The 27,967-nt window shown below is 38.1% G+C and overlaps 2 protein-coding genes across 4 annotated transcripts in view; both read right to left on the bottom strand.

Annotated features, from left to right (window-relative positions):
* The window catches only part of RBBP5 (RB binding protein 5, histone lysine methyltransferase complex subunit), a 34,154-nt gene extending 20,345 nt beyond the window's left edge, over positions 1 to 13,809 (bottom strand). For 2 of the 3 annotated variants that reach the window (XM_057728085.1, XM_057728084.1), the window contains exons 1-3: positions 13,671 to 13,809; positions 1,623 to 1,648; positions 585 to 757 (exon numbers count right to left, since the gene is read on the bottom strand). In XM_057728085.1, the coding sequence (XP_057584068.1) occupies positions 585 to 757; positions 1,623 to 1,648; positions 13,671 to 13,689 (218 nt within the window). In that variant the 5' untranslated portion in view covers positions 13,690 to 13,809. The remainder of the gene's footprint in view (positions 1 to 584; positions 758 to 1,622; positions 1,649 to 13,670) is intronic. The other variant, XM_057728086.1, reaches the window with a different exon arrangement.
* A 13,454-nt stretch (positions 13,810 to 27,263) lies between these two features.
* Positions 27,264 to 27,608, bottom strand: LOC130850109 (transmembrane protein 14C-like). The gene has a single exon (XM_057729455.1). It carries the CDS (start codon positions 27,606 to 27,608, stop codon positions 27,264 to 27,266), a length of 345 nt encoding a protein of 114 aa, XP_057585438.1.
* Between the last annotated feature and the right edge of the window lie 359 nt (positions 27,609 to 27,967).

Raw genomic sequence — 27,967 nt, forward strand, 5'->3', positions numbered from 1 at the left:
TCTGATTAGTTGTTTTTGGTCCCAAGTTCATTTAAAAGAAGTGCTGCCCCAAAATAAAATTTTCTGAAACAAACAGTCCCTGAGAATAAGAATGAAATCAATGGGAATTTATATAATAGCAGATTTCAGCTCAGTATATTTGATAGAAAGCCTTAATAACTACAATTCAATGAAGGAACAGGCATGTGTGTGATCACTAAAACTGCTATAATTCAAGAATATGGAGAAGGCTGGACACTTTGACATCCAAGCTGCCCTCCTAACCAAGATTTTTTAATTCTAAATGACAGGTCAATATCACAAATATATTATAGCTACAATCAGTAAATGTCTCATTTCAGTACTAAAATATTCTCAGACAGAGCCTGATACAGAGCCATACTTCAATGAATTTCTCCCCACAAAGGTGTTCAAAGACAGCATGGGTTCAGGGTCTCCGTAAGCTATGAGAAATGTTTCTAATGGCCGAATATTTAAAACTCTAAATATTAAAATTTATCTAATGAGACTGGCAATTACACCGTCACCATCCCCCCCCCCCCAATTTAGTTCATATTTAATACATTAACTTTAAAATTCCTTACCATAAAGAACAGACTGGATGAATGTGCGCACTAATTATTTTAGCAATGCCTCTTGTCAAGAAATCCCAGATGACAATTCGGCCATCATTACAGCCAACTGCAAGCAGTGTGCCCCACCTGTTAAAGGTGCAAGTCAGGGCCATGCTGATACAATCCAAAGTTCCATCAGCTTCCTAAAGATTAAAATGAACATAAGAATATAGATAGTAATACCCAGGTATCCAAATTATTTCTTAAACTTTCTCTAACATCTATGATACTTCCCTTGAATTTAAATTATGATGTATACCAAAATAATCTCTATGTGTGCTCTTATATCCATTAAACTAGCCAAAATGGAGAAATATTTATAAAACCTAACAGACAATTTTTAAGAAACAGATGTGACCAATCCCTCACATTACCATTGTAACTTCATACAAACTCTCTGGAAGGCAATTAGGCAAAATAAAACAGGATTCACTAAAAGAGTCATCTTATTGATCAAGTAATCATAGTTTCTTGAAATTTATTCCAAGAAAAATAATCTAAAACAAAACCCCTGTGTAACATTAGGAAAGTCAAATAAATTTATATTAACGTAATATCATAAATATTAAAATAATCACGACTACACTAAACACACTCCAAGTATTACAAAGTATTTTTACATTTAAAAAGGTAAAGCACACTTACAGCATACATATCGATGATTACTATGTAAAAACACTGATCAAAATTATAGAAGCACACAGAAAAAAAATTTACGTACAGGTGATAGTACTGTTCGTGAAAAAACGCTTCAAAGTCTTTTTTTAATTTAAAGGGAAATGAACTGCAAGATTTACATTATGTTGAGATTTCCAGCCAATATTGCCTATCTACATCCCCCCTGCTCAAAATTAAACACTTAGTTCCTTTTCATAGCAAAAGATCATCACACTAAATACTTCCATTGTCAAGAAAAAAAACAAAACAAAACATGAAAATATGGTTCCCACTCAAACATAAAAGCTAGTGAGTTACCAAGTTTCTAAAATCACAATACTATACTCTTACCTCTGGATAATTCTGCCCAAAGGACTCTGCAACAAAGAAAAGAACAAGAATTGATGGAACATGTGCAACATAGGAGGAATCCTAGTTCACAGACAGGGCAGAGCAGTGGCTTGCAAAGTGTGGATGGGGAACTGGCACCCTTTCAGGGACTCCATGAGGTCACACTTATTTTCATTATCACACCAAGACAGTATTTGCCTTTTTACTCTCATTGTCTCATAAGTTTACAGATGAGTTCTCCTGAGGCTATATGAGCTGTGATACTGAAACAGTGTGAATGCAGAATCCAGCCAACTTCTATTTAGGCAAACAGTAAAGAGATCTGTGGTACTTTCCTGGTGGTCCAGTGGCTAAGACTCCTTGCTCCCAATGCAGGGGTTCCAGGATCAATCCCTGGTCAGGGAACTAGATCCCACATGCCGCAACTACAGTTCCCCCATGCCACAACTAAGACCCAGTACAGCCAAATAAATAAATATTAAAAAATAGATTTTTAAAAATGCAAAACAATGCCACTCTTCTCACTAAATATTTTTCATTTTAGAAAATGGTTATTCTTCATAAAAATGTTATAAATGTCAACATGTAATGAGTGTTTTTATGGTTATTTTTATGTAGCAAACTTTAAAAAATCAAATCAAATTATCTTAAATCCTAACTACTCTCTTAAAACCTTTGTTATTAACAGCAGCCAACAGTGTTCATTTCCCTTCCTAATAATAACATTTAGGCTGTAACATAAGAAAATGAAATGAAAATACTAACTCAAAAAGATACATGTATCCTAACATTCAGAGCAGCATTAATTACAACAGCCAAGATATGGAAACAACCTAAGTGTCCATCAACAGGTGAATTGGTAAAGAAGATACAGACTGTGTGCTTATGTATGTATGTATGTACATATATATACTACATATATATACACACATGACTATTTATATAGATAATAAGATATTTCTCAGTCATAAAAAAAGAATAAAATTTTGCAATTTGCACTGACATGGATGGACCTGGAGGGTATTATACTTAGTGAAATAAGAGCCTGTGAGCACAACTACCAAGCCCACGAGCTGCAACTACTGAAGCCCGCACACACCTAGAGCCTGTGCTCTGCAACAAGAGAAGCCACTGCAATGAGAAGCCCATGCATTGCAACAAAAAGTAGCCCTGCTCTCCACAACTACAGAGAGCCCTGTGCAGCAACAAAGACCCAACACAGCCGTAAATAAATAAATAAATAAATAAATAAATAAATAAATAAATAAATCTTTTTTTTTTAAATGGAGTATAATCTATAAAAATACTGAATCACTATGTCATACACCTGAAACTAACAGAATATTGTAAATCAACTGTACTTCAAATTTTTAAAAAAGACGTCTGATTTTTTAAAAATCTGAAAACCAATTTTATTATATTTGTCCTTTATAAAAATTAATAGAAACGAATCAACAAAGGATTAATCTCCAAAATATATAAACAGCTCATGCAGCTGAATATCAAAAAAACAAACAACCCAATCAAAAAATGGGCAGAAGATCTAAGTAAGCATTTCTCCAAAGAAGACATACGGATGGCCAAGAGGCACATGAAAAGCTGCTCAACATCACTAGTTATTACAGAAATGCAAATCAAAACTACAATGAGGTATCTACCACCTCACACCAGTTAGAATGGGCATCATCAGAAAATCTACAAACAGTAAATGCTGGAGAGGGTGTGGAGAAAAAGGAACTCTCTTGCACTGTTGGTGGTAATGTAAATTGATATAGCCACTATGGAGAACGGTATGGAGGTTCCTTGAAAAACTAAACACAGAGTTACCATATGACCCAGCAATCCCACTATTGGGCATATACCCAGAGAACACCATAATTCAAAAAGACACATGCACCCCAATGTTCACTGCAGCACTATCTACAATAGCCAGGACAAAGGAAGCAACCTAAATGTCTATCAACAGATGAATGGATAAAGAAGATGTGGTACATATATACAATGGAATATTACTTAGCTGTAAAGAAGAATGAACCTTTGTAGAGACATGGATGGACCTAGAGACTGTCATACAGAGTGAAGTGAGTCAGAATGAGGAAAACAAATATCGTATATTAACACATATATGCGGAATATAGAAAAATGGTACAAATCAACCAGTTTGCAAGGCAGAAATAGAGACATAGATGTAGAGAACAAACATATGGACACCAAGCAGGGAAAGCAGGGAGGGTTAGGGTGGGATGAACTGGGAGATTGGGATTGCCATATATACATTACTAATAAGAAAAAAATATCAAATTGTACACTTTAAATATGTGCAGTTTATTGTATGTCAACTGTATCCCAATAAAAGTCCTTAAAGAAAAAAAAATTAATAGAAATCTAAACAGTGAAAACATTAAAACCAATCAAAAGAAACACAGGCCCTAGAACTAAGAAAACTAAAAGAAAGATGAACATAAAGGTGAATAATTGCCCCCTTCAAAAAAGGCAATTATTTTGATTTATCTAATGTGTAGCAGACTTCAGTGTCTGATTGCATTCAAACATTACAGATAAGAATGAAACGAAAAGCTGAAACCAGATCAAGATAGGTTTTTCTGAAAGAAACTTTTAAAAATTACTTAACTAATACATGTAAGTAATACAGATATGTGTAATTAAAAAATGATAGTTTCGTCCCTGCAACCCACTGACCACGGTAAAAGCTTCCATATATTTCTCTATGTTTATACAAACATTAACATATTTAAGGTTTAGTTTGTTTTCTAAATAAATACATGTTATTATATTTAATATATGTATTATAATAATAGGTATTATTAACAAAATAGCCTACACATCTTTCCAAAGCAATAATATAGATCTATATTCACATGATTGAGAGAAAAGGAGTATTCATTTAAAAATTATTATAAAAACAAAACAAACAAAAAACCACCACCTAAAAATATGAAGTACTCAGGAAGGAGAAGAGTGTGACTTGCTGTGTTCAGAAAAGGGAAAGCCATACTTAAGATTCTGAGAGGAATTCCCTGGCAGTCCAATGGTTAGGGCTCCATGCTTCCACTGCAGGGGGTATGGGCTGGATCCCTCACTGAGGAAGTGTGAGGAAGAGAGATCCTGCATGATGTGCAGCCCGGCCAAAACAACAACAAAAGATTCTAAGAGAATTCAGAATCCTGGGACTATTTTAATGCACGATTATCCTGCAACACAGATTACCCCTGATTTTGTATTTTTGTTTTATGCTTTAGGTGGGGGTTTTTTTTTTCCTTTTTTTGAGGGTCATCCTACTTAAAATGATTATAAGAAGGAATTCAAAGGAACACAAAGAGAAAGTGAAGGATAAAAAAGACTAAGCTTAGCTGGGCCACTTTGGCTGAAGAGCCTGAGCAAGAATGCCGTCAAGGAGGATTACAGTAGCACAAGGCCACTTCCTCCAGATGCTCAAGGCCACTTTTACATTCTCCTCCTCCCACCATTTAACATTTTGTTACAATTAGATTCTTAGGCTTGATTTTAAAGACCACGAAAGGGGGAAAAAGATGCCCAAAAGTAGCTGCCAAAGAGAAATAAACCCTAGTTGGATTTAACTTCATAATACACTTGATAATTCAAAAAACATGAATGACTTTTACAGCAAAAGACACATTTCCAAAACTGATTACAGAAGAAAAATCCTTGACTGGATCAATGGAAAGAACACATTGAAAGATTATTATTATTAAAGATCTACCATTTAAATTTTTTAACTGTTTAATTAAAAAAAAAAAGACAGCAGACCCATATGGTTTTATGAGCAATTTCTCCTAAATCTAAAGGCACAGATAATTACTATGTTATTCAAGCTATTTCTGAACACAAATAAATATGTATTAGTGTTTTATAAAGCCAACAAGGCTGATACCAAAATCTAATACAGGTGGTACAAAAAAGAAAACAAGAGTCTCTTTCACTTAAGAACATAAATAGTACAGGGTATTTCACCTCTAGATTCTGCAGAAATTAAAAGTAATTTCCAGCAGTGATAAATAACTATAATCAAATTCTAAACACAAAAAATCTGGAGTTTATTATTCTACCATATAAGAAGGCATAAGGTATAGAAGGCGGGGGAGGGACAAAACAAAAAAAACAGGCCTACTCCAGACTCGTTCCAAAGAAACAAACAATAGCACAATGCACTATAATGTATATCCTCGGTCAAGAATGTTTAACAGCCATACAATCCTATGAGTAGATGCTGAAAAAAAATTTGTTAAAACTCAATAGCTCATCCTGATAATAGCCACATCTGATAAAAGACTACAATAAATGATAAAAACTTAACCAAAAACACAATTATCATGCTAAAAGATGAAATATTAAAACCCTTTCAATTAGTATCAGCAACTAGAAAAGGACATATCACTGTTATTAGTTAATATTACTCTTGGAGGTTCCAGCCAATGGAATAAAAAAATGAAATACAAGTAAAACCTTGGATTCCAAGTAACTTGTTCTGTGAGTGTTCCGAAAGATGACCAAACATCTCTAATAAATTTTAACTTGATAAATGAATGATGTCTTGCAATACCAGTAGTACGTGACGCCGAACATCACATGATCACAACTGAGCCAATGGAGCTGACCACCGATGAACTGATGGATCTGCATCGCAGGCAACAGCAAGAGGATAGGGAGGAGATCTCGTCTGCAGAGCCGGAGGAGAAAAAGGTGGAGGAACCCCTCACTTCAGATGAGATTAGGGAGATGTGTAAAACGTGGGAAACAGTGCAAAATTTTGTAGAAAAGCACCACCCGAATAAGGCTGTAGCAGTGCAAGCGATGAATCTGTTTAAAGACAATGCAATGTCACATTTCCGCGAAATCCTCAAAAGGAGGCAAAAGCAAGTGTCATTGGATAGGTTCTTTGTTAAAGTCACATGAAAGGAAAAAAATTTATTGAGCCAATAGGTAGCAGCGATTCTGTCAGTGACAGTGAAAGTCCTCCTACACAATAACCCTTCTCTCTCGTCTCTCTCACACGAGCTACGAAGGTTTTAAAAGGTAAGTGCAGGTTATTTGTTTACTTTTATTTATACTTTGTGTTTTCTTTACTATTTTGTACTATATTACTGTATTGTAATCATCTTTATATGACTGTTTTTGGGTTGTGGAACAAATCATCTGAGTTTCCATTATTTCTTATGGGGAAATTGGCTTTGATATACAAGTGCTTCAGATTACAAGCATGTTTCCAGAACGAATTATGCTCGCAAACCAAGGTTTTACTGTAATTGGTTTAAACACTGAATATAGGGCTTCCCTGGTGGCGCAGTGGTTAAGAATCTGTCTGCCAATTCAGGGGACAGAGGTTTCATCCCTGGGCCGGGAAGATCCCACATGCTGCGGAGCAACTAAGCCCGAGAGCCACAACTACTGAGCCTGCACACTAGAGCCCACGAGCCACAACTACTGAGCTCAAGTGCCACAACTACTGAGCCCAAGTGCCACAACTACTGAGCCTGAGTGCCACAACTACTGAAGCCCATGCACCTAGAGCCTGTGCTCCACAACAAAATAAGCCGCCACAATAAGAAGCCCATACACCACAATGAAGAGTAGCCCCTCCACTCGCCACAACCAGAGAAAAGCCTGCACCCAGCAATAAAGACCCAACACAGCCAAAAATAGATAAATAAATAAATCTATTTTTTAAAAAAAAAGGATTGACATCTATACTATAAAGTAAGTCCATGCATCGATAAGGAAAAATAATCAAAAAGAAAAATAAAGAATATTAATAAACAAGTCACAGAAGAACAAAATCAGATGGCCTCTAGACAAAGGAAAACATCAAATTCACAGAAATGTAAATCAGATGAAAACTGAGATACCACTTTCATCCACCAGACAGGAAAATTTAGAGAGAGAACACCTGCTGGGGGGGAATGTGGGTAAAGGGGTATTTCACACACTGCCTATAAAAATGGGAACTGTTACAGCTGTTTGGAAAAGGAATCTGACAGCATCTATTAAAAGCAAAAATATACACAGTCCTCATCTCAGTAATCCTACAATTGTAAATCTGATCTCCATAAATGTAAACACAACAATGGGACATAAATACAAGAGTATTTAAAGTATTGTTTTTGGTGGCAAAAAAACAAAAGAACCCCCACCCCCTCAACTGGAAACAAGGTAAATGCCCATTATTAGTGCAATGGGTGAATAAATTGTTGTATTCAAATACGGATAAATGACACTAATTCTCTTAGAAATTTTTATTGGTGTCATTTAAGTGTAAAAAAGCAAGACACAAAGCATATATAATATAATCCAATTTTTTGTTAACATGCATATATACACACATACATACAGGCACAGAGAAAAATAAGGAAGGCAATACACGGAATTATCAACAAAGAATGGAGGAGGAAAGGGGAAAAAGACCACTTTTTAAAAAAAAGCATTTATAGGGAATTCCCTGGCAGTCTAGTAGTTAGGACTCTGCACTTCCATGCAGGGGGCATGGGTTCAATCCCTGGTCAGGGAACTAAGATCCCATAAGCCACATGGCACAGTCAATAATAAAAATAAAAATGAAAAATAAAAAAGCATTTATAGTTAAAATTTGATATCATGAGTGTGTATCTACATGAATGCATTAAAAACCATTTGTTCTGTTATTTCCTAATGTGTAGGAATAGTATCTCACAGCATTAAGTGAAGAAAGCAAGTTGCAAAAAAACGAGTATAAAAAAGTTCTGTTTCTGTAAAAAGCAAAAAAAAAAAGCCTTTACAAATGTATTTAATTATATTCATATGAGCAAGAAAAGGGTATAAAAGGATAAACTCCAGACAGTTACCATTCGGAGAGGGGAAAAAGGCAATTTCTTCTGTAGTATATTTGCATTGTTTCCACTGTTGTGATAAGTACATACTGTATATGTTAATCTGAAAAGCATGAAATTAGGGACTTCCTAGGTGGTACAGTGGTTGAGAATCCGCCTGCCAATGCAGGGGACACGGGTTCGATCCCTGCTCCAGGAAGATCCCACATGCTGCGGAGCAACTAAGCCCGTGAGCCACAACTACTGAGCCTGTGTGCCACAACTACTGAAGCCCACGTGCCTAGAGCCCGTGCTCTGCAACAAGAGAAGTCACTGCAATGAGGAGCAGGCACACCACAATGAAGAGTAGCCCCTGCTTGCCTCAACTAGAGAAAGCCCATGTGCAGCAACGAAGACCCAACACAGCCAATAAATAAATAAATAAACTTATTTTTTTTAAAAAAAGGATGAAATTAAAGAACTTTGAGTTTTCTAGACTTAAACTCATGCTGGCTTATCATTTCTTGAAGTGCTCAGATCTGCATTTATCATTAGCAGCTTGCACTTACTGAATGCTTACGTGTCAGACTCCTTACTAAGGTCTTCTACATATATTGACTCATTCAATCCCCTCGATTCACCATTAAGTGAGTACTATCACATTCTATTTCACAGATAAAGAAAGCCAGGATTAAAGGTTAAGTTATTTCCCAAACTAACACAGTTAAAAACTGGCAAAACTGGAACCTGACCGAGAAACCCTACCCTTAACTCTAATCACACTAGAAAGCCTTTATAACCTTGCCTGAATTTGACCTCAAGGCTACCAGTCTATGATTTACAAAACACACCTGCCTTTTATTGAAAAGTCCAAGTTTTGTCCATCTCCTTTCTTTCAGCATGTCTTTTCTCTCCCCAGATCTAACAGATCACCAACATTATTTCACATACAAGCTCCTTCAAAACCAAGGAATAAAATTCGACCGAGAGAAGTGAGCTAAATGACCTACCTAAAATCTCTACCTATTGAGGATGTTTCTTGGCAATAACCAATGATCACTTTGTTCCAAGAAAAAACCCCAAAAAACAAAAAAACATCCTTTTCCCCAAAGAAGGCAAAAGAAAAATAAGAAGTTAAACATTCCACTTCCTCTGCCTATAAATTATAAAAACCCAGAGTAGGCACACGAAAGATATTTGTTGAGTGTTGAATGAATAATTTTGGTATTACACCATCCAGCCCAACCAACCAGGAAACTTCTTTGCTCTTCACACTCCATATAATGTTAAAAACCCTTTCTAGTCGCCTCATTTTTACCACCTTGGCCTTTGATCACATTAGCTTTCCTGACACTATTCTGAAAAGCTGGTGCCACCCTCACATATTCACCTTCAGCAATGTGTCCTTCTTCTGTACGTGCCTTTTTGTAATCTGAGTTTAGACTGCTTTCAGTGCAAGCACACCAGTTCCCTCAGGTGCCTCCTCCTTATTTTCCAGTTAGGATTCTTTCTCCAAACTGCCTTTTAGCTTTCTAGGTCTCTGAAAACCTCTTTCTCCCAGTCTGATGACATGGGATAGTATCTATTCTCTAAATTGCTGAACATCCACCTCCTTAAAAACCTGGCTATCATGAGCTCTAAAATTTCATGGTCCTTTTCTCCCAGTGAAAGTATTTTGACTTGCCATCCAATTCCTCCCTACCGTAACAGGTCCAGAGCAGCAGTTTCCACTCTGCTTCCTCAATCTAACAGGTGATGACACAGTCAGCAGCATTTCTTTTTAGAGAAATGCAACTTGCAGGTGGCTAGATAACTGATCCTACCCCACCCCAATCTGATGCCATCGCTACCATAACTACTACATTTCCTTGGCTCCAGTTTGGCCTCCCTCATCAATCCTTAACAAAGCTGCTATAGCCAACTTTCTAAGCTCCAAATCTCATCACGTCATTTACCCGCGCAAAAATCTCCCTTGCTAAACAATATGCTAAACTCCTAAGGATAATTTTAAAAAGCAATAATCTGGCCCCAAACAGTATTTTCCATTTTATGTCTGCCTAACGCCCCATTAGCACCTGGGACAGAACCTTGCATAATCCACCCTAAGCACCAGCTGTAAACTAACCATCTGTAACTAACCAGCCGTAAACTAACCATATATTTCCCGAATATATATCACATGTTAATGCCTCAGAACATTTGCCCCTACTGTTCTCTGCACTGGTAATTACCTTCTCCATTTGTCCCTCTGGAAAAATCCTACTCCAAGTTTACTATCTGGGCTAAATGGCACTGTCTCTATAAAATCATCCATCCCCAAATTCTACTACCAACGCCAACAATGCAGAATTCATTGCTCTTTCAGCTGGATTCCTGTAATGGGATTCCCACCATTTATTGTGGTTCCATATTATACAGTTATTTGATTATGCCCCTTTCCTCCTAGTTCTAGGTATTTATCCAGGGCAAAAGCTGTATCTTATTTCAGTGTTTATCAAACATGAGGGCCCAATCCACCATAAATGGATAAATCATTCAGCGAGCCATACAAGTTTTTTAATAGATCAGAAGATATCAGAGGATGCGGAGCCTAACAACAATTACTATCATTTTGAGAAACTTACATGTGTATGTATATACAATGGGTTGTGATAGAAAATATATTTCTTACTGTGAGTTGTAGTAAAAGTAAGTTTGAAAAACTCTTATTTAACTTTTATCTCCAGTGCATATTGTCTAATACACAGCAAGGGCTCAGAAAGTGGCTGCAAAGGTAAAAGTATTTGAGTGTCCACATTAAGAACACATTATCATTCCTTTCCTTTATCTGGCCAGATATGCTTTACTACAGTATGCTCCCACGATTACATCACTTCTGTTCCTTTCTCCTTTCTATCTGCAATAATTAACTTTCTTGCTGTAAAACTCAGAGTCATTCCCACAAAGATTTACATCTTCTGAATCCAGCCAGCCTTCTTTTAAATTGTCTAACCTCCCAATCCCAAATATTCCTTCCTAAGTTTTACCCGCATGAATCTTCTGCATCATATAAGAAAAATCTTTCCCATGACTCTGCTCTTTCTTTCAAGGTATGAGCCTATCTATCACCTTTCCTTCATCCTGAAGTTTTTAAAAATAAGAATCAACCCTGTGCCTCCATTCCATCTCCCACATCTTCCTAAAATCACTGTAATCCAGCTTCTGTTCAAGTTGCTAGGGAGCCCCCAGTTGCCCAAGGACTAAGTAGAAGAGCCCTTTCTCAGCTCTTGGCCTCAACTGCTCTACAACTGCTTCTATAGAAGACACCACACGAACCTGTATTCTCCTCTACCTCTACAAAATGGCAGAAAAGAAATACATGAAAAGCACTTGAAAACAGGCCTAGCTCATAGTAAGTACTAGGTAACTGTTAGCTGATATATTATCATTTATTCCTCCTCTTATCCCCTAAATATAGATTATTGTCCAGGATTCTGTCCTCAGCAGTTTTCTTTTCTTCCCCTCCCACTTTCTCCCTGGGCCTTATAGTCTCTTTACAAGGTTTTGATTAGGCCACCTGTAGGAGGATTACAACTGTCTATCATAAATTCAAACTCATCTCCTGAACCACAGGTCCACACTCAACATACCCAATGCTGTCTTTTCCAAATGTCCTTAAGTATTTATAAATGGCACCACTATTGTTCCCATCATTTTTCACTTCACTCTCTTCCCTGCCACCAGCAGCACCACCACCATGATATGCAATTTCCAGGTTGTCAGCTCTACCTTCTCAATGTTTTTTCTTTCTATTCTTCCTATTCTAGTTCAGACCTTCTTTATCCCTCATCTACTCTAGCCCTCAAAACTGGAACACTCAACTACACACTATTTTCAGATAAATCTTTAAAAAAAAAAAAAAATCATAGCTCTGATTGAGTTACCAGGTCAAAACCCTTCAATGGATCTGCCCTACTCTGCTTAAAAAGCACAACTTTTCAGTTGGGCATTCAAGAACCTCCACAGAGCAGACAGCACCAACCCCACCTCTTGGCCTTCTCTTTATTCACAATACTCACAACCTGGCCAAGCCGGAAAATATCTTTAGGAGTCTCAGCTCAAACATATTCTTAATAAGCACTCCTCCCAGTATCGTCATATCTCAGTCTATCAGTACTTTACCAATCTTAAATATCCGCTCAAAACTCCAAATCCTCCACAGGTTTTTTTATTTTATTTTATTTTTTGTCTTTTCTGATTACCTTTCTTCCCCTGCCCCAAAGATATTCACTCCCTCTTCTAAAAGTTCTTAGCCCTTAGTAAAGACTCTTTAAGGCTGGCCTATGTTCTGCAATATATTATGGCTACTTACACAATCACTTTATTCTCCATGCTTAACAAAAAGCTCCTTAAGAGCAAAGACCATTCCTTAAATAGCTTTATAGTCCTTAGGACTGCCAATATACCTTCTGAGTTTTTTTTTAAAGAGAAGCATAACCACTGAAGACAGCAAGTAGCTTAGAAGTTCTTTAAAGCCTCAGATAGCCTTAGATTATGATGCTAAACATTACCTAACGAAAACCCAGAAGGACCTTCAGTTTATAAACAACTTGGGTAAAGGGTAAGGAGGAAATGAATCAAAGAGAAGGTGACAAAAGGAAATTGCCTTGTAGTTCACCTCTCATTATTTTACACAGCGTCCTTGGTAAAGACCTAAAATAGAGTCAAGGCAACTGGATTCCAGTGCCAACTATACCATTTACTTTCTTAGAACCTTCAAGTCAGTATCCTCTGAGTCTTTTTTCATTTATTCAATGAGGGATTTCTACTAGAAGATAAACAAGTTTTCCTCCTTAGGCACCCCATGTTTCTACAAAACCCCATGTTTCACCCAAAACCCTGACAAGTGTTCAAAGCTTTACCTCAAGCCTCACTTTCTCAGATTCCTTCCTCAATAACTCTGGTCCTGCTTGCTCTGGGCTACTTCAGCACCTGTGATCCTTGTAATCGAAACAAACTATCTGTCCCTATCGCTCCACAACTGAACTGCAAAGTGGTCTCGGGAAAAGCAATGCATTCTGCTCGGGCAGAAGCTAGGCTTCCTCCCCCTGCTGCTGCTCCAAATCAAGGCGCCCAAAGATCCATCTAGAACTGTGTCCCTAATGTTGCAGCCTGAGTCCTCTCCGCCTAGCTTCCCTCCTTTCCAGAACCAAAGAGTTCTCTAAGACGCAGCCACACTCCTTCTCACCCAGCAACTCGAGGTTCATCCCTGAGGACTCTGGCCGTCTGGTCTCAGCTCCAGCAACAACACCCTCTCCCTCGCCCGCTTCCAAAACCTGCGTCTAAGTTGGGGACGCCGCAAACAGCCTGGCGCAAGCTCCGGAGACTTTCTGGTTTAGAAGACCCCGCGGCTTCCGCTTTCTTCCCTCCCCTTCCTTGTTCGTTTCAAGTGTGCTGTCCACATATATGCCTAACCAAAAAGAAGAACAAACTCTCTCGGAATCATTTGATTGTGATATTTTTTTAAGGGATAAAAATGCTGTCGTTACTGAGTTTTTTTTAGAGTGCAAGAATTTGGGGCTGTTTCCTAGCGGATCATGTAAATGAGCTAGGGAGTTTAGGCATACACTTAGACTTCTAACCCTTTCCGTGTTGTGTGTTCAGCGGCATTGTGCCGGCTGGCTGCCTCAGATGCTGCAGGAAAGGTTCCGGCCGAGTCCCATTGAAGTAGCACAGCGGGAAAGGTCCGCCCGCGAGCTCTGATGTGGAGCGCGGCTGTTGTCGTCAAGGCGGTACTCACGCTTTACGTAGGCTAGTTATCGTGTATCTGTCTCAATCTCGTGATGATTATTTCACGTTTGTAAAGGTACGTCATCGATCCCACAGAAATGTCCGATAGCAGTTATCTGAGGATTTACCATGTACCCAGCGTTGATCAGGACACTGGAAAGGAATTGGAACGGGAGGTGATTGAGTTCCCTGGAACTCAGTCAGACAGAACTGAGATGAGATACCCAAAGCAACTAGAGAAGGCCAGCTGATGTAACTAACGAATGGACAAATTCTATATAAATAAGTTTTGACTGTGGATGCAAAGAGCTATCACAAAAAGGAAAGATGGGCTTAGGCTGGTTGCAAAAAATAGGACTGGAGCTAGATTCTCTTATGTGGATTTAATGCCAGTAATCCCATCTCCTCTCGTAGTTCTAACTTCACCCAATGGACAGTATTTTATCCTCTGTATCTCAGTTTTCTTATATATAAATTGGGGGCGATGTTTACAGAATTATCGTGAAGGTTAAATGAGTGAACACATGTGAAATACTTAGAATAGCAAGTGCCCAGTAAATGTTAGTTATTATTATTTTCCCCTAAATTATCTCACTTCCTTGAGACCCTCAGGGTAACTATTGGCTCCATTTGATCTAGTTGCAGTAATTGAGGCTCAGAGAAATTAGGCATGTTAAAGAGAAAACCACAGGCCCCAAATGGCGGCACTTGTGCTGAAGCCCATGATACCAAATCTAGATCTCATACCTGATCTAAATCCAGTTTTAACCTTCACCAGAAATGTAATCTTTATCAGCTAGTCTGGAATTTTCTGGTCAGCACCAATGAGGTAATCTGTCTCCTGGGCCCTCTCCACCTCTGCCCCACCCCCAACACCCCCCAGAAGGGGCAATCTGCATGATAATGCCTTTGCCATTCCCTTCCTCCCAGAAAGAAGGTTTCTAGGCCTAAAAATAATCCTTTCTTTTCTTTTGCTAATAGATCCCTTACTACCCTTCTTCCTATAAAAAGCTTCCATTTTGTACAGTCCCTCAGAGTGCCCTTCTGTTTACTAGACGGGATGCTGTCCATCTCGTTTAATAATGCCAATTAGACCTTCAAATCTGCTCGGTTGAATTTTGGTTTTTAAAAGGCAGTTTGCATTCCTTCACATATCCAAAACATTGCCAAAATGTCATCCAAAATATTGTACTACCAACAATGGTGTGTGGGAGTATTTCTGCACACCTTTGTAATCATTCTGTTATTATCAGTTCTCTCAAACCCTGCCATTTGGGTAGGTGAAAAAATGTCATTATTACATTTATTTCCTGATAAGGATGATCAGCTCTTCATATGTATAAATGTGTGTTTTTCTCTTCTGTGAGGTGTCCTGTTCATATCTTTTGCCTGTGTTTTGGATGGAGTATTCATCTTGTAGGATTTTTAAGCAAGGAATAGTATGATCAGATTAATGTTTAAGAAAGAAAGCAAGGGCAGTGTGGAGTAGGGATTGATTAGAGGGGTGGAAAGCAGTTAGGAGATTACTGTAGTAATCTTGTAGAGATGAGGAAGACCTACTCAAAGCCACAGCAGAGGGAAAAAAGAGAAGGCAACACATTCAAGGGAGCGATACCAGACAGAAGTGACAAACTGGAAAAGACCTTTTGCACTTGGAAAGTATTAGAAGGTCAGGAGGCGGGTGTGACTTCCGTGTTTCTGGTTTGGTGGTCCCATTTGCCACAGTAGAGAATGCAGGAAAAGGAATAGCTTTGGTAACATAGATGAAGAGTACTCCACAGAAGCACGTTAGCTTTAAGGAACCTGTGAGAAATTCAAGTGATCCTACAGGCGTGGAGTTCAAAGAAGAAGTCTAGGCTAAAGAGCTATCATATTTCATCAATTCTAATATGTACTCTTTTCCACACTTAAAAATCTCTGAAATAGGGATATATCTTACATTGATTATATCTCATAATTAGTTAGCAGTGGCTTTGTTTCTTAGTTCTAAGAATAACTAAGATAAGATAGTCATGTGTCTTATAACTTATGGTAGCTTTGATTTGATGAAAAACAGTGTTGTTGGTAGACTTTAGTTTTACAAAATCTTTTTTTCTTTTTTTTTTCTTTTTTTGCTGCACTGCGCAGCTTGCAGGATCCTAGTTCCCCATCCAGGGATCAAAGCTATGCCCCCTGCAGTGGAAACTCGAAGTCCCAACTGTTGCAGAAATTGATCCCACGAGAAACCAAGCACCACACTCAGACAGTTGGAGAACTCAGGTTTATTGAGCCAGCAGACCCAGATGAGCTAACACTCCAAAAATTCTGGGCACCAGTTTCAGGCCAGTTTTCTCCTTTTATAGATTAAGACATATAGTTACAGTTGGCACTAACTGTTCAGTTACACAGTTTCTATAAATTACAGGTGGTTACAGGACGCAGGAATTGCTAGGGGTTACAGCATGCGGGAGTTCAGACAAAGGTGAGCAGAGGCAGGAACAGTACATTTTATACTTATTCAATCATTTCTATGTAATTATTAACAGGCAGGGTTCACATAGCAGGCCTCAAACTATAGATTTCAAATCTTCCTCATCACAGCCGCTGGACCGCCAGGGAATTCCCTACAAAGTCTTATTAATACTATCAGCTACAAAGGAAGGTACCCAGATTTGTGTTTTGAAGGGGAGAAAGGGAAATTTAATATTCTTCCTTCTCGCCCTGAAGCAGCTTGTACCTGTCATTCAGAGTCTATGTGAGAAAGAACTTCTTTTTAGCTATGCTGATCTTCCATCTCTTTACAGACTTTTACAGATCCTCCTGAAATTAGGCCAGCAGGTATTTACCTCTTCTCCAACTAAAAATCAAGTGAGGGCCAAGAGATTATTGTAACATTTCAAGGATATAAGCAGTGGTTCTCACCTTTAGCCACACATTGGAATTTCTGGGATGCTTCAAAATAATATAGGTGCCTGAGTCCCAGAGATCCTGCGTTAATTGCAGAATCTACCTAGCGCATTCCTAGCGTGGTATATTTAAAAGCTCCTAGGTGATTCTCATGTTCAGACAAGGTTGAAAACCACTACTGTAGTACAGGGCTGGGGGTGCCACCCAAATTATTGGCTGAGACAGGGAGTGAAGACTTTATCAGAAAGTGTACTCTTGACCACAATCTGTGCTTATTGTCAGAGATTACAGACTTCAAAGGTAGAGCTAAGAAAGAACACATTCTATGGACAGTAACACCAGCACAGCTCTCAGTTCCCTGGAGAAAAGAAGAATTGGAAGGGAAGGAAGATCTGTGATATTCACTTGAATATATACCTCCAACAATGGAAAAATACACATACACTGTATTCATTGCAAAATATTGGAAACAACCTAAGTGTTCATACATTTATGGTATATTATACAATGACATACTCAGCAAGTATTTTAAAAAATGAGGCAGAACTCTGTGAACTGATATAAAGTGGTTGCCAAGACATACCGCTAAAAGAAAAATGCAAAGCACAAAAGATTTTTCTATAGAATGCTGCCCTAAGAAAGAAAGGAATGTAAGAGAACATACTGCATTTGCTCATTTGTGCAAAAGAAATACAGAAAAGATAAATCAGAAACTAAGGAGACTGGTTACCTACAGGGAACAGGTGTGAAAGAGTGGAAAAGGGGGTAAATGAGAATGGGGTGACAGGAAATGAGGAGGTAGTGATAGCATACATTTTTGTATCACGCTGACCCTTAGAACTACAGTGGTGTATCACATACCCCAAAAATAGACAAACGACTAAAACCAAGTAGGGTATGGAGAGAACCCAAATGGAATAAAAATACTAACAAATGAACCTATTATAAAGCTATAACTTAACTACACTAAAAAGGATGGGAAGAAAAGAATTAACCTGAGTTCTGGGAAACAGCATCTTGATTGGATACCATAAGCCTAAAGACAAAAAGAACTATAGAAAATATCACCATTAGGTAAACACTAGTAATTGTTGCAGACAAGTTCCTTTAATGAGTGCTAAAATTAGTGGGCAGAAGTTTGAGAAGAAACAATTTGCATAGTCTCAAAATATCTCCCACAAGATATTTGTTAACTACAAAGGAAAAGATAGTAATTTTACAGTGAGAAACCCACTAGAAATCACCTTAAGTGATACATGTCAGCATCATCACATAACATCATGAACCTGTGATGTAATTCACTGAGGACACACATCATACCTGTAATATTCAGTCTGGTTATGCTAAAACATCAGACAAATTCAAATCGAGGGACATTTGACAAAATAACTGACCGGTACTCTTCAAAAAAGTCAGTCATGAAAGACAAGGAAAGACTAAGAAGCTTTTACAGACTGCGCAAGGAGAAATAACTAAATGTAATGTGGGATCCTGGGCAGGATCCTAGAAAAAGAAAAAGACGTCAGTAGAAAAACTTGTGAAATTCAAAAAAACGTCTTTAGGGACTTCCTAGGTGGCGCAGTGGTTAAGAATCTGCCTGCCAATGTAGGGGACACGGGTTCGAGCCCTGCTCCAGGAAGATGCCACATGCCACAGAGCAACTAAGCCCGTGCACCACAACTATTGAGCCTGCACTTTAGAGCCTGTGAGCCACAACTATTGAGCCCATGTGCCGCAACTACTGAAGCCCACAAGCCTAGAGCCCGTGCTCCACAACAAGAGAAGCCATGGCAATGAGGAGCCCACGCACCACAACGAAGAGTAGCCCTTGCTCACCACAACTAAAGAAAGCCCGCGCACAGCAACAAAGACCCAACACAGCCAATAAATTAATTAATTAAAAAAAAGAATATTAGACAAAAATCTGAAGGGGTTTTCGATGTGGTTTTTTTCCCCATTTACCCTCTCTACCCCCTAGTTTGACAGGGCCTTTTTTTTTTTTCCAAGGAAAGTTAGATAACTTGTCATAGAAGTCAGGGTTCAAGCTATGGGTGCTTCAAAAAAGAGAACAACTGTTTTGTTTGGCAATAAATCTTTATAGGAGGAAGAAGAAATTTTATTCCCCAATACCTCCACCCTCAGTGCTCTGTAAACAGAATCTGAAGTCCACCTCATACCAAGCCAGAACCAAGTTTCTTTTTAAGTCAGAAGTGAATATCTTTATTATTTTTTTTAATAAATTTATTTATTTATTTATTTTATTGGCTGTGTTGGGTCTTTTTTGCTGTGCGCAGGCTTTCTTCATTTTTTTAGTTGCGGTGAGTGGGGGCTATTCTTCGTTGTGGTGTGCAGATTCCTTGGCTTCTCTTGTTGTGGAGCACGGGCTCTAGGCGTGTGAGCTTCAGTAGTTGCAGCACATGGGCTCAATAGTTGTGGCTCATGGGCTCTAAAGCGCAGGCTCAATAGTTGTGGCGCACGGGCTTAGTTGATCCGCAGCATGTGGGATCTTCCTGGAGCAGGGATCGAACCTGTGTCCCCTGCACTGGCAGGTGGATTCTCAACCACTGCGCCACCTAGGAAGCCCTCTTTATTAATTTCTAATACACTTTTTAAAAAGCAGTTTTAAGTTCACAGCAATATTGAAGAAAAGGTACAGAAATTTCCCAAATACCCCTTGACCTGACACATGCATAGCCTCCCCCATTATAAACATCCCCATCAGAGTGGTAACTTTTGTTATAATTGATAAACATACAATGATACCTCATTATCACTCAAAGTCCATAGTTTACCTTAGGCTTCACTCCTGGGTTGTATATTCTAGGGGTTTTTTTTTTTAAGCTCTTTATTGGAATATATTTGCTTTACACTCTTGTACCAGTTTTTGAGGTACACCAAAGTCAATCAGCTGTATTTATACATATATCCCCATATCCCCTCCCTCTCGCGACTCCCTCCCCCGCTCCCTGTCCTGGCCCTCTAAGGCATCACCCAGCATCAAGTTGATCTCCCTTTGTTATACGGCAACTTCCCACTAGCTATCTATTTTACAGTTGGTAGTGTAAATATATCTATGCTACTCTCTCACTTCGTCCCAACTTCCCCTTTGCCCCCCACCTCAGCCCCATGTCCTCAAGTCCATTCTCTACATCTGTATCTCCACTCTTGCCCTGTCACTGGGTTCATCAGTACCATTTCTTCAGATTCCATATATATGAGTTAGCATACTGTATTTGTTTTTCTCTTTCTGGCTTACTTCACTCTGGATGACAGACTCTAGGTCTATCCACCTCATTACATATAGCTCCATTTCATTCCTTTTTATGGCTCAGTAATATTCCGTTGTGTATATATGCCACATCTTCTTTATCCATTCATCTGTCGATGGACATTTAGGTTGCTTCCATGTCCTGGCTATTGTAAATAGTGCTGCAATGAACATTATGGTACATGTTTCTTTTTGGATTATGGTTTTCTCTGTGCATATGCCCATTAGTGGGATTACTGGGTCATATGGTAGTTCCATTTTTAGTTTTTTAAGGAATCTCCAAACTGTTTTCCATAGTGGCTGTATCAGCTTACATTCCCACCAACAGTGCAGGAGAGTTCCCTTTTCTCCACACCCTCTCCAACATTTATTGTTTCTAGATGTTTTGATGATGGCCATTCTGACTGGTGTGAGGTGATACCTCATTGTGGCTTTGACTTGCATTTCTCTAATGATTAGTGATGTTGAGCATCTTTTCTTGTGTTTGTTAGCCATCTGCATGTCTTCTTTGGAGAAATGTCTATTTAGGTCTTCTGCGCATTTGTGGATTGGGTTATTTGCTTTTTTGGTATTAAGCTGCATGAGCTGCTTATATAATTTGGAGATTAATCCTTTGTCCATTGCTTCTTTGGCAAGTATTTTCTCCCATTCTAAGGGTTGCCTTCTTGTCTTGTTTCTTTTGCTGTGCAAAAGCTTTTGTTTCATTAGGTCCCATTTGTTTACTCTTGATTTTATTTCCATCATTCTAGGAGGTGGGTCAAAAAGGATCTTGCTTTGATGTGTGTCATAGAGTGTTCTAGGAGTTTTATAGTGTCTGGCCTTACTATTCTATGGGTTTTGACAAATATATAATGACGTGTGTGCATCATTATAGTATCAGAGTAGTTTTGCTGTAAAAATCCTCTGTGCTCCATTCATCTTGCTCTCCTCCCAGCCCCTGGCAAACACAATCTTTGTAATGTCTCCACAGTTTTGCCTTTCCCAGAGTATCACAGAGTTGGAATCATACAGTGTGTAGTCTTTTCATGTGGGCTTCTTTTACCTAGTAATATGTGTTTAGGTTCCCTCCATGTCTTTTCATGGCTTGACAGCTCATTTCATTTTAGTGCTAAATAATATTCCATTGTCTGGATGTATCAGGCAGTATTTATTTATCCACTCACCTACTGAAGGACATCTTGGTTGCTTCCAAGTTTTAGCAATTATCAGTGAACCTCCTGTAAACATCTCTGTGAACCTAAGTTCTCAGTTCCTTTGGATAAATACCAAGGAGCATGATTACTGGTCTGTATGGTAAGAATATTTTTATTTTTGTCAGAAACCACCAACCTGTCTTCCAAAGTGACTATACCATTTTGCATTCCCACCAGCAGTGGATGAGAGTTCCTGTTGCTCCATATCCTCATCAGCATTTGGTGGTGTCAGTTTTCTGGTGCCTAGTGGTATCTATGACTGTTGTAGTTTTCATTTCCCTGATGACGTATGATGTGGTGCATCTTTTCATATGCTTATTTGCCATCTGTATATCTTCTTTGGTGAGGTGTCTGTTCAGATCTTTTGCCTATTTTGTGATCAGGTTGAGTTTTAAGAGTTCTCTTTTTTTCATGGATCATGCCTTTGGTGGTGTATCTAAAAGTCATCACCACACCCAAGGTCATCTAAATTTTCTCCTATGAAAATGTTATATTCCAGGAATTTTATAATTTTACATTTTACATTTAGTTCTGTGATCCATTTTGAGTTAACTTTTGTGAAATTATAAGGTCTGAATCTAAATTCATTTTTTTTTTTTGCTTGTGGATGTCCAGATGTTCCAGTACCATTTGTTGAAAAGACTATCTTTTCTCCATTGTATTGCCTTTGCTTCTTTTCAAAGATCAGTTGACTATATTCACATGGGTCTATTTATCTTTTCTTTCATAACACTGTCTTGATTATTGTACCTTTATAGTAAGTCTTGAAGTCAGGTAGTGTCAATCCCCTGACCTTGTTCTTTTCCTTCAATACTGTGTTGGTGGTTTTGGGTCTTCTGCCTCTCCATATAAACTTTAGAATCAATTTGTCCATATCCACAAAATAACTTGCTGGGATTTTGATTGGGAATGCCTTGAATCTGTAGAGTAAGTTGGGAAGAACTGACATCTTGATAATATTGAGTCTTCCTACCCATAAACATAAAGTATCTTTCCATTTATTTAGTTCTGCTTTGATTTCTTTCATCAGAGTTTTATAGTTTTCCTCATATAGAACTTGTACATATTTTGTTAGATATATATATTTCATTTTTCACTTGTTCATTGCTGATGTATAGGAAAGCATTTGATTTTTGTTTATTAACCTTGTAGCCTATAACCTTGCTACAGTCACTTATCAGTTCCAGGAGGTCTTCGGCAATTCTTTCAGATTTTCTACATAGACAATCAGGTCATCTGCAAAAAGAGACAGTTTTATTTCTTCCTTCCTAATATGTATACTTACTTCCTATTCTTCTCTTATTGCATTAGCTAGGACTTCCAGTGTGATGTTGAAAAGGAATGGTAAGAGGGCACTTCTTTGCCTTGTTCCTGATCTTAATGAGAAAGCTTCTAGTTTCTCACCATTAAGAATGATGTTAAGTGTAGAATTTTCGTAGCTATTCTATATCAAGTTGAGGAAGTTCCTGTCTACTTTTAGTTTGCTGAGAGTTTTTATCATAAATGGATGTTGGGTTTTGTCAAATGCTTTCCTACATCTATTGATATGATCATGTGATTTTTCTTTGTTAGGCTGTTGATGTGATAGATTGCAGTTGACTTCTGAACAACATGCTTTCAAACTACATGGGTTCACTTATACACGGATTTTTTTCGATAAATATACAGTTGACCCTTGATATCCGTGGGTTCCGCATTTGCGGATTCAACCAACCACAGATTGAAAACTTAATACAACCATATGCTGTTGATTGAATCCACAGATGTGGAACCCATGGATACAGAGGATCAACTATGGGACTTGTGCAACTGAGGGTTCTTATGCCCATAGTAAATCCTGGCACTGGTACTCCATGGATACTGAGGGATGACTGTACATTAATTGATTTTTGAGTGTTGAACCAGCCTTGAACATCTGGGATAAACCCCACCAAATCATGGTATAATTCTATAATTCTTTATAGACATTGTTGGTGCTAATATTTTGTGGACAATTTTTGCATCTATGTCCATGAGAAATATTGATCTGTAGTCTTCTTTGCTTGTAATGTCTTTGTCTGGTTTTGGTATTATGGAAATGCCCTTGTAGAATAAGTTGGGAAGCATTCCCTCTGCTTCTGTCTCTGAGAAAAGACTGTAGAAAATTGATATAATTTCTTCCATTTTAAATGTCTAACAGAATTCACCAGTGAACCAATCTGAGCACGGTGCTTGCTGCTTTGAAAGGTTATTGATTATTGATTCAATTTCTTTAATAAATACAGGCCTATTTAGATTATCTATTTTTTCTTGTGTGAGCTTTAGCAAAGTGTGTCTTTCAAGGAATTGGTCCATTTCATCAGCATTAGATTTCTGGGCATAGAGTTGTTCATAATATTCCTTTATTGTCCTTGTATATATTTTTAAAAATATTTATTTATTTGGCTATGCCAGGTCTTTAGTTGCAGCATGTGGGATCTAGTTCCCTGGCCAGGGATCAAAGCCAGGCCCCCTGCATTGGGAGCATGGAGACTTAGCCACTAGGGAAGTCCCTATTATCTTTTTAATGTCCATGTGATCTGTAGTTATGTCCCCTCTTTCATTTCTGATATTAGTAATTTGTGCCTTCTCTCTTCTTTTCTTAGAAGCTTATCAATTTTACTGATTTTTTCAAAGAACCAGCTTTTGGTTTTGTTGATTTCCTGTTTTCAATGTAATTTATTTCTGATTATTTTTATATTTCTTTCCTTCTGCTTACTTTGAAGTTAATTTGCTCTTCTTTTTCTAGCTTCTTAAGGTGGCTTAGATGACTGATTTTAGATCCTTTTTCTTTTCTTTTCTTTTCTTTTTTTTTTTTTTTTTGGCACACGGGCTTAGTTGCTCTGTGGCATGTGGGATCTTCCTGGAGCTGGGATCGAACCCATGACCTCTGCATTGTCAGGCGGATTCTTAACCACTGCGCCACCTAGGAAGCCCCTTTCTTTTCTGATATATGCATTTAATGCTATGAATTTTCCTCTAAGCACTGCTGTACTAGTCAGAGTTCTCCAGACAAACAGAACATATATTTTTAGAGAGATTTATTATAGGAATTGGTTCACATGATTAGGGAGACCAAGAAGTCCCACAGTCTGCTATCTGCAAGCTAGAGAACCAGGAAAGCTGGTAGTGTAATTCAGTCTGAGTCCAAAGGCCTGAGAACTGGGTGGGGGCCATGGGGTAAGTCCTGGTCTGAGCCTGAAGGCCTGCGAACCAGGAGCTCCAATGTCTGAGGGCAGGAGAAGATGGCTATCCCAGCTTAAACAGTGAATTCACCCTTCTTCTGCCTTTTTGTTCTATTCAGAGCCTCAATAGATTGGATGATGCTCACCCACTTTGGGGAGGTCCATCTGCTTTACTCAGTTCCCAATTCAAATGCTAATCTATTCCAGAAACACCCTAATAGATACATCCAGGAATAGTGTTTCACCAGCTATCTGGGCACCCCTTGACCCAGTGAAGTTGACATGTAAAATCAACCATGACAATTGCTATTGCTGTATCTCACAAATTTTGATAAATCATATTTTCTCAGTTCAAAATATTTTAAAATTTCCCTTGAGGTTTCTTCTTTGACCCATGTGTTATTTAGAAGTGTGTTGATTAATCTCTGAGTATTTGAGGATTTTCCAGCTACCTTTCTGTTATTGATTTCTAGTTTTAATTCCATCGTGGTCCAAGAGTAAACGTATGATTTCTATTCTTTTCAATTTGTTAAGGAGTGTTTTACGGCCCAGAATGTGGTCTATCTTGACAAATGTTCCCTGTGAGCTTGAGAAGAATATGTATTCTGCTGTTGTTGGATGAAGTAGTCTACAGATGTCAGTTGTGTCTAGTTGATTTATATGCTGTTGAGTTCAACTGTGTTCTTACTGATTTTCTGCCTGCTGGATCTGTCCATTTCTCATAGCGGGGTATTGAAGTCTCCAACTATAATAGCAGGTTCATCTATTTCTCCTCGCAGTTCTATCTGGTTTTGCCTTGGGTATTTTATTATGTTTTCTTGGAGAGTTTACCCTAGTGTCATTATGGAATGTCCCTCTTTATATCTGATAACTTCCTTTGCTCTGAAATCTGCTTATCTGAAATTAAAATAGCTACTCTTGCTTTCTCTGATTAGTATTAGCATGGTATATCTTTCTCCATCTATTTACTTTAAAACTATATGTGTCTATATATACTTAAAGTGGGTTTCTTGTAGACAAGAATTATTATTAGCATGGTATATATCTTTCTCCATTTATTTACTTTTAAACTATATGTGTCTTTATACTTAAAGTGGGTTTCTTGTAGACAACATGTAGTTGGGTTTTTTTTTTTTTTTGGATCCATTTTGACAATATCTGTCTTTTAATTGGTATATTTAGATCACTGATATCTAAAGTATATTTAGATCACTGATATTTATAGTGTATTAATCCAACTATACTATTAAAGTATAGTTGGATTAATATCTACCTAATTTGTTACAGTTTTCTATTTGTTGCCTTTGTTCTTTGTTCCTATTTTTGTCTTCACTCTTTTTTCTGCCTTTTGTGGCTTTAAATGAACATTTTATATTATTCCATTTTCCTTCCTTTTTTTAGCATGTCAGTTATATTTCTTAAAAAAAAATTTTTTAGTGGTTTTCCTAGAGTTTGCAATCTATGTTTATAACTAATCTGAGTCCACCTTCAAATAACACTATACAGTTGACCTTTGAACAACACGGGTTTGAACTGTCCATTTATATGGAGATTTTTTTCAACAAATACATACTACAGTACTACATGATCCACAGTGATTGAATCCATGGATGGGGACCTGTGTATATATGGAGGGCAGACTGTAAAGTTATATGCGGATTTTCCACTGCGTGGAGAATCAGCACCTCTAACCCTTGGGTCAACTGCACTGCTTCATGGGTAATACAAGTACCTTATAATAGCAAAATAATCCTTATTCCTTCCTCCCATTCCTTATACCATTGCTGTCATTTATTTCAATTATACATAAACATATAAATTATATATACATATATTTATACATACATATATTTATACGTACATAGGAATAAATTATTGGTATTAATATTTTGAAGAAACTGTTATTGTGAGATCAGTTAAGAATAAGACAAATAAGGCTTTTTATTTAACTTCACTATTCCTCCTCTGGTGCTCTTTTTTTTTATGCTATAGGTCTGAGCTTCTGACCTATATCATTTTCCTTCTCTCTGAAGATCTTTTTTTTTTTTTAACTTACAGTCAACTTTATTTTACTTGATTTAACATAATTTCAAAGTAGGTCTGTGCTCTAAGATAAACAAAACAACAGATAGCCTAAATCTCATTAAGAGATCTTTTTCACACTTTTCCTCTGAGTAGGGCATGGGGTTTCAGGGGCCCCCAGTGGTGACACCTTACATTTTATTCCTGGAGATTTTACCTATAAATTCAGAAAGAACAGATAACACCAACATACAGGAATCAAACTGTAGGAAGAAGCTCTTGTGTGACATTCGACCCATCTCTTTAGGGTTGTGATGATAATGACTGATTTTTTTCTCTGCAAAGTTCAGTGTTGGTTTTTTGTTTTTGTTTTAAGTAAAATGTCAGTATATGTGAAAATGCTGTACTTATTTATCTTAATATGTTAAAAATAGTGGAAATTTAGAAATTCTTCATGAGTCCAAGCTGGGCCATGACTACTACTGATGGGGTTTACCCAATGTACTAATTCCAAATTTGGCGACCATCAGCAAACTGGCACCTGCAATTAAGCCTGCAGGCATAAATTTTCCAGAGCGGTAGAATCTCGTTCCGGTAATGCCAGCCAGGGTTCCAGATGTAACTAAGAAAACCCAAATGTTCCTTGGATCCTGAGACAGCTGATAGGCACCCAGGCCTGCTAATCCACCAAAGAGGAGCCTGGCAGCCAGGGACAGGACACTGCCTGCTTTTACATAGCCAGTGATCCCACCGGAAGCAACCAGTGCTGCATGGCCAAAGCCAATCCAGTATAAAGGCACTAGGGGGCCGGAGTCCTTCTGCATGTTCTCTTTCACTCTGTCCAAACAGAAGATTACACCAGGCCTGCACTTCCTTCAGGAATGTCTACACCGGCGAGAGAGGTGGTTCCTTTTCCTCTCCCCCTGCTGGAAGCAAGTGGGAATTTTTCTTCAATATTTACTGTGACAAATGGCCAAGCTACTGGAGGTAAAACTCACAAAAGTGTGGGGGTCCCCTACGACCGGGTTCCCCTGGAGTTTCTAGCTCTTGTCCTCACTGAGCCTCCAGCTATTCATCAATTACAGTTCAGGTTTTCATATCCTGGCACTGGTTCCTGCAGATTTCTGCTCCGGTAAGTTGTGCTTCTCTGTATTGGCCTGTCTCTCCAACTTTAGGGGCAGTG

The sequence above is a fragment of the Hippopotamus amphibius genome, chromosome 3, assembly GCF_030028045.1.
Source record: "Hippopotamus amphibius kiboko isolate mHipAmp2 chromosome 3, mHipAmp2.hap2, whole genome shotgun sequence".
In the NCBI taxonomy this organism is placed as follows: domain Eukaryota; kingdom Metazoa; phylum Chordata; class Mammalia; order Artiodactyla; family Hippopotamidae; genus Hippopotamus; species Hippopotamus amphibius.